The following is a 15,169-nucleotide window of genomic DNA, read 5'->3' as shown; positions in this document are numbered from 1 at the left end:
ATAAAAACTCAACGCCCAAGCTCAGTGGAGATTTCAGGTTGGTGAACACGCTGATGTGTGAGGTGGGGAGAGGGCACGGAAGGCATGTGTTTCGGATCCTCCTATACCTGTCCGAGGAGTCTCTTCATATGGCTAGTCCTGACTTGTGGCACTTAGAATAAACTGTTAATAAATACAGAATGTTTGTCAGTTTTGTGTCAGTCTAGAAAATTACTGAACTTGAGGAGAATTACAGGAACCTCTTGGATTTGTAGCCAGTTGGTCAGAAGTGTGGGTGGCCTCGGGACCCTTGAACTTGCATGTGGCATCTGAAATGAGAGCAGTCTTGTTGGGGACTGTGTCCTTAAATCTATGGAGTCTGAAACTAACTTTGGATGGGTAGCATCAGAATTATATTGCAGGGGCGCCTGTGTGGTTCAGTCAGTAAAGCGTCCAACTCTTGATCTTGGCTCACGTTGATACCTATAGCTCTAATGTATTTATTCACCATAGTTGTATATTATACATTGAATTTGTCCTTGATATGCCTCGGTGACAATTCTTTTATTCATTTCTCAACTAACTAACATTTATATTGTTTTTTTGTGTGTGTTTTGGCTGTTACAACTGATGCTGCAGAAAGAAGAAAACAGAAAACATGTACAGGACTGCTGGTGTAACTATTTCTCTAGTATACATCTCTAGAAGTAGAGCTTTTGATTATATATTTTCAACTTTATTAGATATTGACAAATTTCTCTCAAAAGTGAATATACAAATTTGCATTCTACCTTGGTTCTTTCTTCTTCTTGTCGGTGCTAATTACTGGTATTGTGAGATTTCTGGCAGCTGATAATCTGACGGGTGTGAAATAGCAACATATTATTGGCTTAATTTGCATATCCCTGATTAGTAGTGAGGCTGAGCTCCTTTACATATATTATTGGCCATTCTATGTTTACTCATTTTTTTCTTATTGAGCTGGCTATCTTTCTTCTATTGATTTACAGGAGTTCTAGATGAGTACAAGACACTCAATGTTTTCTGTTAATACACTGTAAGCATATTCTCCCATCTATCATACATCTTTTAGCATTGTTGATGCTCTTTTGGTATGCCAAAGCTTTTCATATTTAATTTAATAAAATTTGCCCCAATATCTTTTGAGCTTTGCTTTGTGTCTTATCTAAAGAATCCTCTTGTATCCCTTATTTTACTTCTAATATTTCAGAATTTTTGTCAAAAATAAGAACTTAATCCATCTGAAATTTGCTTTTGTATATGGTGATCAGTTCAGTATTTAATTTGTTTGCCTCCATGTTGGAAAGACTATTGTTTCAGTATCTAAAGGTCAATTCATTCTCTAGTGATTTACAGATCTTTCCATATATGCATGGGTCTGTTTATGAACTCTATATTCTATTATTTTCATGTAATTAAAAAACTCTTGCGGGGCGCCTGGGTGGCTCGGTCGGTTAAGCATCCGACTTCGGCTCAGGTCATGATCTCATGGTCCATGAGTTCGAGCCCCGCGTCGGGCTCTGTGCTGACAGCTCAGAACCTGGAGCCTGTTTCACATTCTGTGTCTCCCTCTCTCTGCCCCTCCCCTGTTCATGCTCTGTCTCTCTCTGTCTCAAAAATAAATAAACGTTAAAAGGAATTTAAAAAAAAAAAAAAAAAAAAAAAAAACAACTCTTGCAATAATACAATACTATTTTAATTATAACTCTACTATTAATCTTAATATGACACAGGCCCAATTATTCTCATCCTGATGTTTTCCCCTCCTTCCTTTTCAGAATTGTTCTGAAAATTCTGGATCCTTACTCTTCCAAATGAATCATCCATGAACATGATCTATTTCTCAGTTTATTCATGTCTTTTAAAAAATATAACAATGTCTTGCACATCTTCTGTTAGGTACACAAAGTAATAGTTTTTGTTGCTATTGTGAAAAGTATCTTATTTGACAGTGCAGCTTCTAATTGCTATCGCTGGTGCAGAAACATTTTATTAACTTTGGTTAATTGATCTTATACTCAGCAGCAACCTTGCTAAACTTTTACTAAATTTGAATACATTTGAAAATCTACGTATTTTTACATTTTTATCTAAATCATATGGCTTCCTACTGTGCTAATCCTTAGAACCTCTTTCTTTCTTCCTGTCATACTACATGTGATAGCCTGGATTATGTCCACCTCAAATTTACATTTGAAGTCATAATTCTCAGTATACCAGAATGTGACTGTATTGAGAAAGGGCCTTTAAAAAGGTAATTAAGATTGTTAAGTGAGGTCATTATGGTGGGTCCTAATCCAATATGACTGGTGTCCTTATAAAAAGATATCAGGACACAGACATGCACAGAACAACAACATGTGAGGATAACAGAGGGAGAAGATGGCCACCTACAGGCCAAGGAGAGAGGCCTCAGAAGAAACCCATGCTGCCAACACCTTGATCTTGAACTTCCAGCTTTCAGAAATGTGAGAAAATAAATTTCTGTCATTTAAGCCACCCAAACTTTGGTATTTGCTACAGCAGCCCTAGCAAATTAATAGACAGCATTAGCTTCGATCTGTAGTAAAACAGGGAGTTAGCAGTTGTGATAGGAGACATATTTATATCATATCTAATTTTATTTATATTATTATTACTATAATGTTAATTTAATTTTGAGAGAGAAGGAGAGCACAATTGGATTAGAGGCAGAGAGAGAGAGTGAAGGAGAAAGAATCTGAAGCAGGCCTCAGGCTCTGAGCTTTCGGCCCAGAGCCTGACACAGGGCTTGAACTCATGGACCATGAGATCATGACCTGAGCCGAAGTCGGATGCTTAACCGACTGAGCCACTCAGGCACCCCTATATCATACATAATTTTAAAGAGAATGTCTAAAGTTTCACATGTAAACATTGCATTTGCTACAGGCTTTGGGAGGGTTCTCTTTAACTGTTTAAAGAAGTTCCCTAGAATGCTATACTAATACTGATTTTTTTAATATTGAAGTTTATCATACATTTAAAAGTACAAAAAGAATATATTAAAATTTAAAGTAGAAACTGTTGGGGCACCTGGGTGGCTCAGTCGGTTAAGTGTCTGACTTTTGGCTCAGGTCATGATCTCACAGTTCGTGGCTTTGAGCCCTGCGTCAGGCTCTGTGCTGACAGCTCAGAGCCTGGAGCCTGTTTCAGATTCTGTGTCTCCCTCTCTCTCTGCCCCTCCCCTGTTCACGCTCTGTCTCTGTCTCAAGAGTAAATAAACATTAAAAAAAATTAAAAAAAAATAAAGTAGAAACTGTTAAGAAACAGAAAACTACCAGTACTTTATAAGCCTCTTTGTAGCTCTTACTTATGATATTTCCCTCCATCTTTCCCAGAGGTAAATAAGGTCTTAAATTTATCATTCCTTGGTTTTCCCACCAATGACTGCGTTCTTAAACACTATGATTTTCCCCCCTAGTTTTGTAATTTATATATTTGTCAATTGCTTACTTTGTCATTACATTTCCAAGATTCATCGAGTTTAAGCACTGGTATAATTCATTTGTTTTCACTTGGTATAGCAACGGCTGTATGAATATGTAATAGCTTATTGATCACTTCTACTATTGATATTATATTGTAGTCTTCCTGGTCAATTATGAATAATCTAATAGTATTCCTGTGAACCTCTCCTGAAAGCATAAGCTTCTCTATGTACACACATTAGTGTAAAATTACTAGAACATAGAGTATATTCAAGCTAAACATTACTAGTACACATATGTATGTTGTTGTAGAACTGCTAGGTATAGTGTATGTGTATCTTTAGTGTTAGAAGATAACGCCAAACAATTTTCCAAAGTGGGTATGCATATACATAGTGTGCATGTATATGACACCAAGAGCTTTAACCTACCTGTTTGGTAAGTGACTTCCACGTCTTAGCAACTGTAATAAATATAAAAGAATTAGATAATAAATATTTCATGCAATGTATATCCAAATTCAGTAACCAATCTACAGCCATAACTCATAACACCAGACTTTATATCTAACAGGCAATGTTTTTTTAACTTCAAGATGTAGATCCAAGATATCGTTTATTTATGTTATGTATTTGTTTCATGTACTATAAACTAGGTATAATAAATAATGTCAGTGGGGTAGTAAACATTTTCCATAATCATTATCTTACTTTGGGGGTTTCTGGATTTATAAAGTTAACTTAATCCATGTTAAAAATCTTTTAGGCTTACAACACAAATACTGATATTTGTTAAATATTCTAGAATAAATATATTCTAGAATAAATATACTAGATATTCTAGAATAAATATACTAGAATAAAAATATTAACACAGAGAATTTATAATTTCACTACCCATGATCTCTGCTGTGCTAGTATCTCTGGGTATGATTCAAATGCCTGGTCTCTCTAGGGTGGAGTGGAAGAATGGGGGCAATGAGAAAAAGAGAGGAAGGAGAGAGCAGGTAATGTGAGAGGGAGACCCTCATCCTGTTTTCCATTTTCTCCCTATATTTAAGATTCATTTCTGGAACAAGAGTGTTATAGTCGAATAAAATACCTAGAATCACTACTGATTCCTACTAAAGTAGGAACTAAAGTAGGTACTACTACCTACTGATTCCTCCTCACACCCTTGAAGATATAAAACACTATAAGTCTTATAATATTGGAATAAATGGACAGTCAACATTATTATTTCCTTTACTCAGATTTGAAAACTGTGAATGCCTGCCTAAGAATTATCTCCAGGTTTCTATGTGATTAAGTCCTATAACACAGCTGCATTAGGAACTGGTAAATATTAATTATTTCAGCTACATTACAATAATGACAACCAATAATTATTCTTCATGGCAATGTGGCTATTTCTTTATAATTAACCACAATTATTATAAACAGTATATCAAAGTGAAGATTATGAGATAGGCAGTTTTTGCCATGTACCTTTCTCTTCTTTTAAGTCATTTTAAGATTGGAAGGATAGAAATATATTCTAAAATTTAGCAAGCTGATTTTTATGGAGATAGATTTCTTCTCTATGTAGCAACAACATCCTTTCTTTACCTAAGATAGTTTATACAAACATGTAATCAAAAGATTAAAATCACAAATTTACAAAGAAGAATTCAGCATTTAACCTTAACTATAATACACCTATTTCATAAAGATATCTTCCTTTCCATAATGAACAGAACATTGTAAATAATATTTATTATTCTGTTGCTATTGAAATATGGCAATGAGAACAGAAGAAAAATAAATGGTACAAAAGTACATGCACACGCTCTTATGCAATGTTCAGAAGCTATTTATCAGAAGAGGAAGTGACACACTCGAGCTCTGTAGGGTTTATGAGATTTCCAGGGTACATTATTCACAAAAGACATATTCATTCTGCCGGATGTGTTACCATGCTCAGTATTATTAGCTTTTTTTTTTTATAAAGACTAAAGAGCCATTAAGATTGTTCTTCAAAGGATTTTCTGATTTTCGGAATTCCTTATTTCGATTATTAAGTTACTACATATATAAATATAACTTGGGTGAAGAGCGACTTCAACTCTAATAGATATATTTTATTTCTTCAGCTATAGGTTGATGTTCATTATATTTTTAATACTTTTATGTATATTTGAAATTTTTTAACAATATATTTTCTAAAGCTAAAATTAAAATAATACTATGTGAAAGTAATCAATTACCTACTTTAGTTCCAGAAGGGAAATTTACCTTTTAGGTTCTATTTAGGTAGGTAAAATAAGAAATTTTCTAGATTTCAAACACAAAGCTATGATCAGCAATCAAATGTATATCTCAATTAACATTTATTTAAACTATAACTATTAAGCAAATGTTCACACAGCATACCCCTTTTATTCGTGTTGGTGTCACCATAAAATTGTATCAAAGATTTGTTTTTAATTATGATTATAGATTCAAACAATGACAATGATGGCGACAATGACAATAACAGCTACCAACATTTATTAAGTGCTTACTGTGTCTGGTACTATACTGAACACAACCAATATCACTCAATCCTCAAAAACCTTGTGAAGTTGCTATTATTTTTATTTTTATAAATGATGAGACTAAAGATTGAATAACAAAGTTTTCAAAGCTAGAAACTGAATGCTAAGGTTTAAATACAAGTCTGTCCAGGGGCGCCTGGGTGGCTCAGTCGGTTAAGCATCTGACTTCAGCTCAGGTCATGATCTCTGGTTCTTGAGTTGGAGCCCCACTTCAGGCTCTGTGCTGACAGCTCAGAGCCTGGAGCCTGCTTCGGATTCTGTGTCTCCTTCTCTCTCTACCCCTCGCCCGCTCACACTCTCTCTCTCAAAAATAAATAAACATTTAAAAAAATTTTAATACAAGTCTGTCTAATAAATAAATAAACATTTAAATACAAGTCTGTCTCATCTCAATATGCCAATATACATATATATATATATATATATATATATATATATATATATATATAAATCGTATATATATGATTTAATAATATTCAGTCTGTGAAACCTATTTTCTCTTCTGAGGCAAATATTTCTTTTTATAACCCTACACTTTAAAAAAAGTTTTTACAAATATCTTGATCTTTAGTGATTGTTCTTAACTATATTTTAAAAGTTCCAGTTTGGGGCGCCTGGGTGGCGCGGTCGGTTAAGCGTCCGACTTCAGCCAGGTCACGATCTCGCGGTCCGTGAGTTCGAGCCCCGCGTCAGGCTCTGGGCGGATGGCTCGGAGCCTGGAGCCTGTTTCCGATTCTGTGTCTCCCTCTCTCTCTGCCCCTCCCCCGTTCATGCTCTGTCTCTCTCTGTCCCAAAAATAAATAAAAACGTTAAAAGTTCCAGTTTGAGGGGCACCTGGGTGGCTCAGTTGGTTAAGTGTCTGACTTTGGCTCAGGTCATGATCTTGTAGTTGGTGGGTTCGAGCCCCGTGTTGGGCTCTGTGCTGACAGCTCAGAGCCTGGAGCCTGTTTCAGATTCTGTGTCTCCCCCCCTCTCTCTGTTCCTCCTCAACTTGTGCTCTCAATCTCTCTGTCTCTCTCTCTCAAAATAAATAAATAAACTTAAAGAAATATGTGTTTGACAAAAATTATAGAATTTGATGCAAAAATGCCATTTGATATTTAAAAAATACATTAATAGCTTTATCAAATATATGCTAACTTAAAAAAATCCACATTGTATGACATCAATTAAACAAAAAAGTACAGAACACATATATATTTTTGTATAAGGGTCTTTTCTATGTACAGTCTCTACATTTATGAAGCTTGAAATATTTTAAGAGGACAAAAGTATCAACGAATTCCAAGGCAAAATATGGTATCTGGCATATGGTAAGTTCTCAATAAATATTTCCAGAAGGGAGGGAAGAAAGAGTGGCTAAAGGAACACAGAGAGTTCTAATCCCTACCACAGCCTTCAAATTCCTCAAAAAGAGTCCTACTTAATTTATAGCCTTCTCTCTGGCTACTACCTTACATATTCCCAAAGTGGACTACCGCTGACTCTCTTCATCTCAGATATTTGTTCCTCTCCTGTAGTGCTATCCTCAGCGTCTCCTGGCAAAATATTGCAGGATAAAAGTCTCTACTTCAACTATGATCTTTCCTTTCCCTTCTACTTCACAGCCAAACATCTTGAAAGAGTCCTTTATACTGCCTGTCTTCATCTCTTCATCTTCTACTCTTGCTATCTGGTCTTTGCCCTAATCATTACACTGAAACATCATTTTAAAAATCATCAATCACCTTCAAATTACTAAATCTGGTGGACATTTTTCTGCCCTCATCTAACTTGACGTCTCATTTGACCATTCTGTTCGTGTTTCTGGGCCTTTATGCCTCCATACTCCTGACTTTCTTCCCATGTCTCTGGATACTCCTAGGTGTCCTTTTGAGACTCATCTTCCAAGCCTTTGTACCTTCACCATTTAAAGTCTAGGAATTCCTCAAGAATTAGTCCTTGGTCCTCTGTATTCTCCTACTACACTGCCTCTTAGGCAATCTCATCCATACATACTGCATTAATAACCACGTACAGATGAACCCTAAATATATACTCTATCCAGCCCTCTCCCCTCATCTCCAATGGAAATAATATAAAGTATCAAAAATTAATTGATTAAAAGCTAATTTGCAAAGTAGCCAATTTGCCAAATTATTTAGGATTTAATTTTTTTGAACTTTTACAATTTTTTTTTTCACCTCATAGAGTTACTTTTTTGGTTACTGTTGAGAATGCTTAAGATTTACTTTCGTAGAAATTTTTATGATTACACAATATGGTATTAATCAATTATGTTTACCATGCTGTATATTAGAACTTGAGGATTTCATGTTAAGGTTTTGTCACATCCCTGTCTCTGAAGAAAAAACAAATGGCTATAATTTGTTCTAATATAACTTCAGGCATTTGTTTGGCAGTTTCAAGTAGATTATCAAACAACTGATTCTTTAGTACACTGCTTTTCAAAGAATTGAAATGAATGATCAGAAGCCAGACACAACTGTGTCTTCAATATCTCCTCTTTAGATGTCTAAAGCATCTTAAATCCGTCATGTCCACAGTTGAAGTTTAATTTTTCCCTTCAAACCTGGTCCCTACTGTCATCCATACAGTTAAACCAGCCAGAAATTTTTAGTACTCATTAGTCCATCATCACCATTGCTACCATCATTAGAAGCTTTTCAAGCCTGGACAAGAGTCTCCTCTCTGATCTGCTCACGCTCACCCTGGCCCTCTCCAATCTATCTCCACTCTGAAAAATCTTTTCAAAACACAATCTAATTATGGTATGTACCTGTTAAAAACAAGGCAATAGGTCCAACAGAGTTGCTTATGCTAAGACCCATGTCACCAAGCCAAAACTTAACTTAATTACAGTTTCTGCTCTGCCAGAAATGGAATCTTAAATCAGTCAATCAGCACTAGTTAGGTAATCTGCTTGACAGACTCCTGCCATCCTCTAAAGAGGAGTAACCTTGCGATAATCAACCCACATTTTTGCCTGGTATGACATCCCTATTCCTGTTCCTTTCTGCCTATATGTCTTTTGTACAGCTCCTTGGAGCTCCGTTCTGTCTGCTAGATGGGATGCTGCTTGACTCATGAATCACTGAATAAAGACAAAAAGGTCTTTAAAATGTAGTCAGTTGAATTCTTTTTTAACATACCAAATTCTTCTGCAGCTTAAACTACTGCCATGATTTTCCATTACTTTTGGGATAAAAACAGAAATTTAATGTAAGTTTCCAGGCTCAAAGCTTTGGCACCACCCCACACCCCCAGCCGCACCTTGTACCATATCCTTCCCTGCTCCTTGCCCTACAGCCGCCCAGATCGGTTTCCCCTCCCGTGTATCACATTCCCTCTTGTCATGGCATCTTGATCCATGCTGTTTCTTCGGCTGAAACTGTCTACTCTCAGCATCCTACTTGCCTAGTTAACTCTTACTCACAGTTCGTATTTCATGTTGATATTTATTTGCCCAGGGAAGATTTCCCTGAGCTACTCGACTACGTTACTTCTCAAAAATATACTCTCACAGCCTCGAGTATCTTTCTTTCATGGCACTGAACACGGATACAATTTGCTGTTGATTTGTCTATTTCAGTGATCAGCATTGATTCCTTCTACCAGACTGTAAGCATCATGAGGGTGGAGGGCATTTATTTATTTTTTTGTTCCCCTCACCAGTTTATCTCCAGTGCCTAGTGCAATACCTGGCATTTGATAGGTGTCTTTACATACATGTGATAACATGCTGTGAGATGAAATGGGAAGTGTGCATAAAGCACTTCTGTTGTATTCCAAAGTACTGTGGTTGTCTTGAGAACAAGCACTGTGACTCTGTGAGTTGCAAACTGAACCTTTTTTCATGGAACACATTTTTACTTGAAAGAACAAATGACAGATAAATTATGGTTATTTGGACTTCGGTATTTGGCAGGCTTTCTCTTACAAATGAACAGTCAGCTATCACTTCAGGATAACCACCAACAATATTTGTTGCCAGTCAAAACATTTGAGCTTTCAAGTGAAAATCAGAATTCGGGAAAACGTGTATATACCACCATGAGCTTTCCAATATGTAAAGATTTTTATGATAATATCCATGAATGTGATTTTTTCAAAAATTGTATAATAAATATGTCAACATTTAGAAGATCTGCATAACTTAATGAACCAGTATCTTCCATTTGATGTTACAAGATTGTAAGGGTAAAAGATCCATTCAAAGCACAATATAAACCACTGGATTTTAACATAACAGATGTCAAAAGTTTCAAATTCCACATTGCAACAAAACTTTAAGAAACTACCACTAGCCAAGTGTTGATAGAATAACCAAGAAGAATATTTACAAATATCTGAAAAAGCTATTAAAATGCTCTTCCCTTTGCCTACTTATCTGTGAGGCAGATTTTCTTAGTATACTTCATGAAAAACAACACACTGCAATGTACCAAATAAAAAAAGGAGGTGAGAATACAGCTGTCTTCTATTAATCAGACACTGATCAGATTTGCAAGAATGTACATAATGCCAAAGAGGTTGAGAACCATTGCTCTTAACATATGGAAAGATGAGTAACAATTAGTCTATATTTACAGTGTAGGAGCCATGACAAATACAGAAGAGGTACAGGTAGAATTCTTGGCCTAGGTCTAGCTTCAAATCCAGTCCTCTGAATTACTCTGTTCGTGCTAGATATAAGAACTGAATAGGGAGAATATAAACCTATTATATGCGGCTCCTGGGTGGCTCAGTCAGTGAAGTGTCCAACTCTCTGGCTCAGGTCATGATCTCACGGTTCCTGAGTTTGGGCCCCAAGTCAGGCTCTGCGCTGACAGTGCAGAGCCTGCTTGGGATTCTCTTTCTCCCCCTCTCTCTGCCTCTGTACCGCTGGAACTCTTTCTCTCTCTCTCTCTCTCTCAAAATAAATAAATAAATAAACTTAAAAAAATATGAAGGGTAAGGTGTTTTTAAGTTTGATGAACTGAGAAAAAGAAAATAAAAGTTTGTGAAAAGGAAAGCGATGCCAGTAGGAGTTTATAAGAAATATTAGTCTAGTAAGATTGCACAGCATCACGTCTTTTGAAATACCCCATTACTTGGGTTCGTTGTTCTGAAAACTTATACTGTTCTACCCTTTTACAAACTAGAGATAAGAAAAAAATCTTATAAAATGATTAAGAGAATTCAGAAAATATACTTACATTTGGGCTCATCTGTTGTAACAGCCAAAATAAAGTCATATGGAGTCATGAATAACTGCCCTTCACATTCTATAGAAGCAAACAAACGAAATCTTCTTTCCCGAGATGTAGCATAGAGGTCTAAGTCTTCAATGTCTGTTCTGCTGACAGCAACCTAGAGAAAGCAGATAAATTTGGACTGTGGGAAATAACATCTTTTAGAAGCTAAATGCTTTTAATTATGTTGAAAGTGAATCAACAGAGTAAATGAAAAAGTGTGAAAATACTGTCTTCTGGAGAACTAAATCATTTTATAAATAAGTTACCCATACGAATAAAATGAATTAATGTGTGAAAGATCCTACAATAAATATCATTAAGGCCCTGAAAATTCTGAACTGACACTTTGAAGGACCTGTGATTTATTTAAGTTTTACTTTCAGAGAACATTAGATCTCTGAGCTAGTAGTTTCTTTAGAAGAACACTAACTCTTGCTGAACGCCTGCTATGTGTTCTCTATTAGCATTATTTATCTAATTAGAAGTCTATTTGCTAGAGTCTATTGATTTTCTAAAAAAAAAAAAAAAGTTAGGGGCACCTAGGTGCCTCAATAGGTTGAACATCCGCTCTTGATTTGGGCTCAGGTCATGATCTCAGAGTTTGTGAGACTGACCCCACGTGGTGTTCTGGGCTGACAGCATGCAGCCTGCTTGGGATTCTCTCTCTCCCTCTCTCGGCCCCTTCCCTGCTCTCATGCACATACTTTCTCTTTCTCTCAAAATGAATTAATGTTAAAAAATATTTTAAAAAATAAAATAAAATGAGAAAGTGAAACCCGGAACGCTATTCAGGGCTACCCCTAAGGAAACTACTTAGTGGCAGGGCTTAGATTAGATCTGAAGTTGGTAACTCTAGATCACTACAGTACAATTACCACCAATGATCATTCTGAATTCAACCTAAGGTTAAGATTTTACAGAATTAGAAGGGGGGGGGGGAGGAAGTCTCTTTTGTTTTCCTTAATTGCAAGACCAGTCCTCATAGATAAATAATTTTATCTTTATCACTGTTATTTATTTTCTCTCTGAATTACAGCAAATATATTTTTAATAGTTTTTTTTCCTGATTACAAAAGTGATGCATAGTTATTGTATACAATTTAGAAGACAGAATTTTAAACATTTACAGATACATAGATTTTTTTCTTTTTTGGCAAAAAATGGGATTACACTATACTGTTCAGTTATCTGTTATTTTTAACTTACTAATATATCAAGACTGTTCTCCCATGTCACTACTCTACCAGACTATTTTTTAGTAGTTGTATAATATTTCATAGTGAATGTAGCATAGCACAATTAATGCATTGCACATGGTTGAATATTTCAGTGATTCACAGTATTTTACTATTATAAAACAATGTTATAATGACCAGCCTAGAATATATATATTTAAATACATCTACAAAGAGTTGAGGTAAATTCCTATGAGTGGATTTGGTTGGTCAAACAAAACCTTTTCATACATATTTTCACTCTGCCTCTATGGAGTTAACAGCAATTTACATGATTATCAAAAATACAAAAATAACATTTTTACACATTTCATAAGAAATTCTTATTTAAGAGGGCAAGCTTATTCTCTTTATTGTCTCTTCTATGTCTACTAAGTCATAATGCCGATTGTGTATAGACTATTAAAGTTATTTAAGTATCTAATATCTTGAGAAGTCGCATCAAAACAATTCATAAAAACTTTCAACAAGGAGACTACATTTTATATTTCTAGGTCATGCTTTATTAAATGAAAACCCAGGCAAATGACTAATCTTTTCCCACTATTCTGAACACTAAGATTTTTAAAAACATTGTACAAGTAGTCAAATAAAAACTAAAAGAAAGGTTCACTCCCTACTTTTTAATGGTATGTATAAAAGATAAGACTATATAGTCTCTGCCTTTAAGAAATATATGACCTATACGGAGGGGAAAAATACTAGTTGGAGAGACAAAAGGTACAAACATGGAAGCAAGGAGTGAATCCAGTTAGAGTAAACAGAAATAAAGCATTGTAAAGGTTGAGGTTAATAAGAGGGCTTCAGGAAGAAAAAAAATATGAATTTTAATGTCAGGAAGAGAAATGAACACTCTAGGTCTACACAGCATATTTGAAAATGGTAATAACCTCCTTGGAGCAGAGGATTTGCATTCATGGAAAAATGATTTCTCAATGCCAGACTAAAGCACTGGAATTTAAAATGATAGACAACATGGCTTTAGAAGATTCTTACATAGAATCTTCTTACATAGAGCAATGACATAAAAATGATGCTTTAGAAGAAAAAAGCAACTCAGTACCAGAGACAAGTTGGCTCAGTGACGTATTAATAACACTCAGGTGATCCACAGGTATTGTGAAATTGTTTCGGCACTGCCATGGGTGAGAAGTGAGACACTGAACAACTTAATGTCAATAATGGGCAATAATCTCCTTCAATACTCCTCAGCAATCAGTTTAACATCTTAGGTCCTTTTCTACACATATATCCCAGGGGGTTCTTCTTCCTCTTAGCACAGGGAAATCAATCTTGTCTGTGACCACAGTTTACTCTCCTGCTTTCTTCTTGATAGGCTATTTCTTGGACCTAATTGGCCATAATCAACCAAGACCCATTTCCAATGAACTTCCTGAAGGTCCCCTCTGTGTGGAGCTCTCATGGTTTCCGCACCACAATCGGAAGTCATGCCTCAGTCTAACACTCTGAACCACAATTTTTGCCTCTAGCATCTTTATTCGTTATGACCTAATATGGACTTGATCTGTGACTTCTGCCCTTACCTGCTGTTGCCATTACTGCTCATAATGTACCTGTGTTTTCTCATCAAACTTTCCTCCCTAAGCGGCTGTGACTGGTCCCAGGACACCAAACCTGCTGGACCATTGCAGCTGGGAATGGGATCCACCTTCCATGTCCTAATGCTAAGAACTCCCCCCTCTCCTCAATTTCTACTAACAATCAATCAACAAAACCTATTGTTCTCCCTCTAATTTCTCACATCCACCCCTGCCACCATTTTTGTTTAAGCACTCACTACTTCTCTAAAATTTTACAGTAATGCCCTACCTGTGATTTTTGCCTCTAATCCATCCTTTACTGATAGAAAGAGAAAACACAGTTTGAATCCTTTAACCACCTGAGTAATGGTATCAAAAGAAATCTGACCAAGAAGAGTTTAAGGTTTTCATTCAAACTCCACTGTATGAAACAAACTGAAGATGACACAAACAAAAGGAAAAACATTGCACGCTCATGAATTGGAAGAACAAGTATTATTAAAATGTCTATGCTTTCCAAGGCAATTTACCTACCTAATGAAATTCCTATCAAAATACCAGCAACATTTCTCACAGAGCTAGAACAAACAATCCTAAAATTTGTACAGAACCACAAAAGACTCTGAATAGTCAAAGCAATCTTGAAAAAGAAAAGCAAAGCTGGAGGTATCACAATTCCAGACTTCAAGTTATATTACAAAGCTGTAGTAATCAAAACAGTATGGTACTGGCACAAAAACGGACACATAGATCAATGAAATAGAACAGAAAACCCAGAAATGGACCCAAAACTATATGGTCATCTAATCTACAACAAAGCAGGAAAGAATATCCAATGGGAAAGACAGACTCTTTAACAAATGGTGTTGGGAAAACTGGACCGCAACATGCAAAAAAGAATTAAACTGGACCACCTTCTTACACGAAACACAAAAATCAATTCAAAATGGATGAAAGACCTAAATGTGACATCAGCTGGAGCAATTTCTTACTAGATCCAGAGGCAAGGGAAACAAAAGCAAAAATGAACTACTCGGATTTTATCAGGATAAAAAGCTTCTGAACAGCAAAGGAAACAAAACTAAAAGGCAACCTTTGGAATGGAAGAAGATATTTGCAAATGACATATCTG

General features: G+C 35.7%; 1 protein-coding gene across 3 annotated transcripts in view; it reads right to left on the bottom strand.

Moving 5' to 3' along the window:
- The window catches only part of MICU3 (mitochondrial calcium uptake family member 3), a 110,673-nt gene that overhangs the window by 49,580 nt on the left and 45,924 nt on the right, over positions 1-15,169 (bottom strand). For all 3 annotated transcript variants that reach the window (XR_006964431.1, XM_047092098.1, XM_047092099.1), the window contains exons 2-3: positions 11,223-11,376; positions 3,881-3,912 (exon numbers count right to left, since the gene is read on the bottom strand). Coding sequence is in view for 2 of the 3 variants with exons in the window: in XM_047092098.1 (XP_046948054.1) it covers positions 3,881-3,912; positions 11,223-11,376 (186 nt within the window). In the remaining variant the exon portion in view is untranslated. The remainder of the gene's footprint in view (positions 1-3,880; positions 3,913-11,222; positions 11,377-15,169) is intronic.

This window comes from Lynx rufus, unplaced genomic scaffold (assembly GCF_022079265.1).
Source record: "Lynx rufus isolate CCGP_SWC_20201006 ecotype Redwood Valley unplaced genomic scaffold, mLynRuf1.p SCAF_3, whole genome shotgun sequence".
Lineage (NCBI taxonomy): Eukaryota > Metazoa > Chordata > Mammalia > Carnivora > Felidae > Lynx > Lynx rufus.
This window is presented reverse-complemented; position numbering and strand designations above follow the sequence as displayed.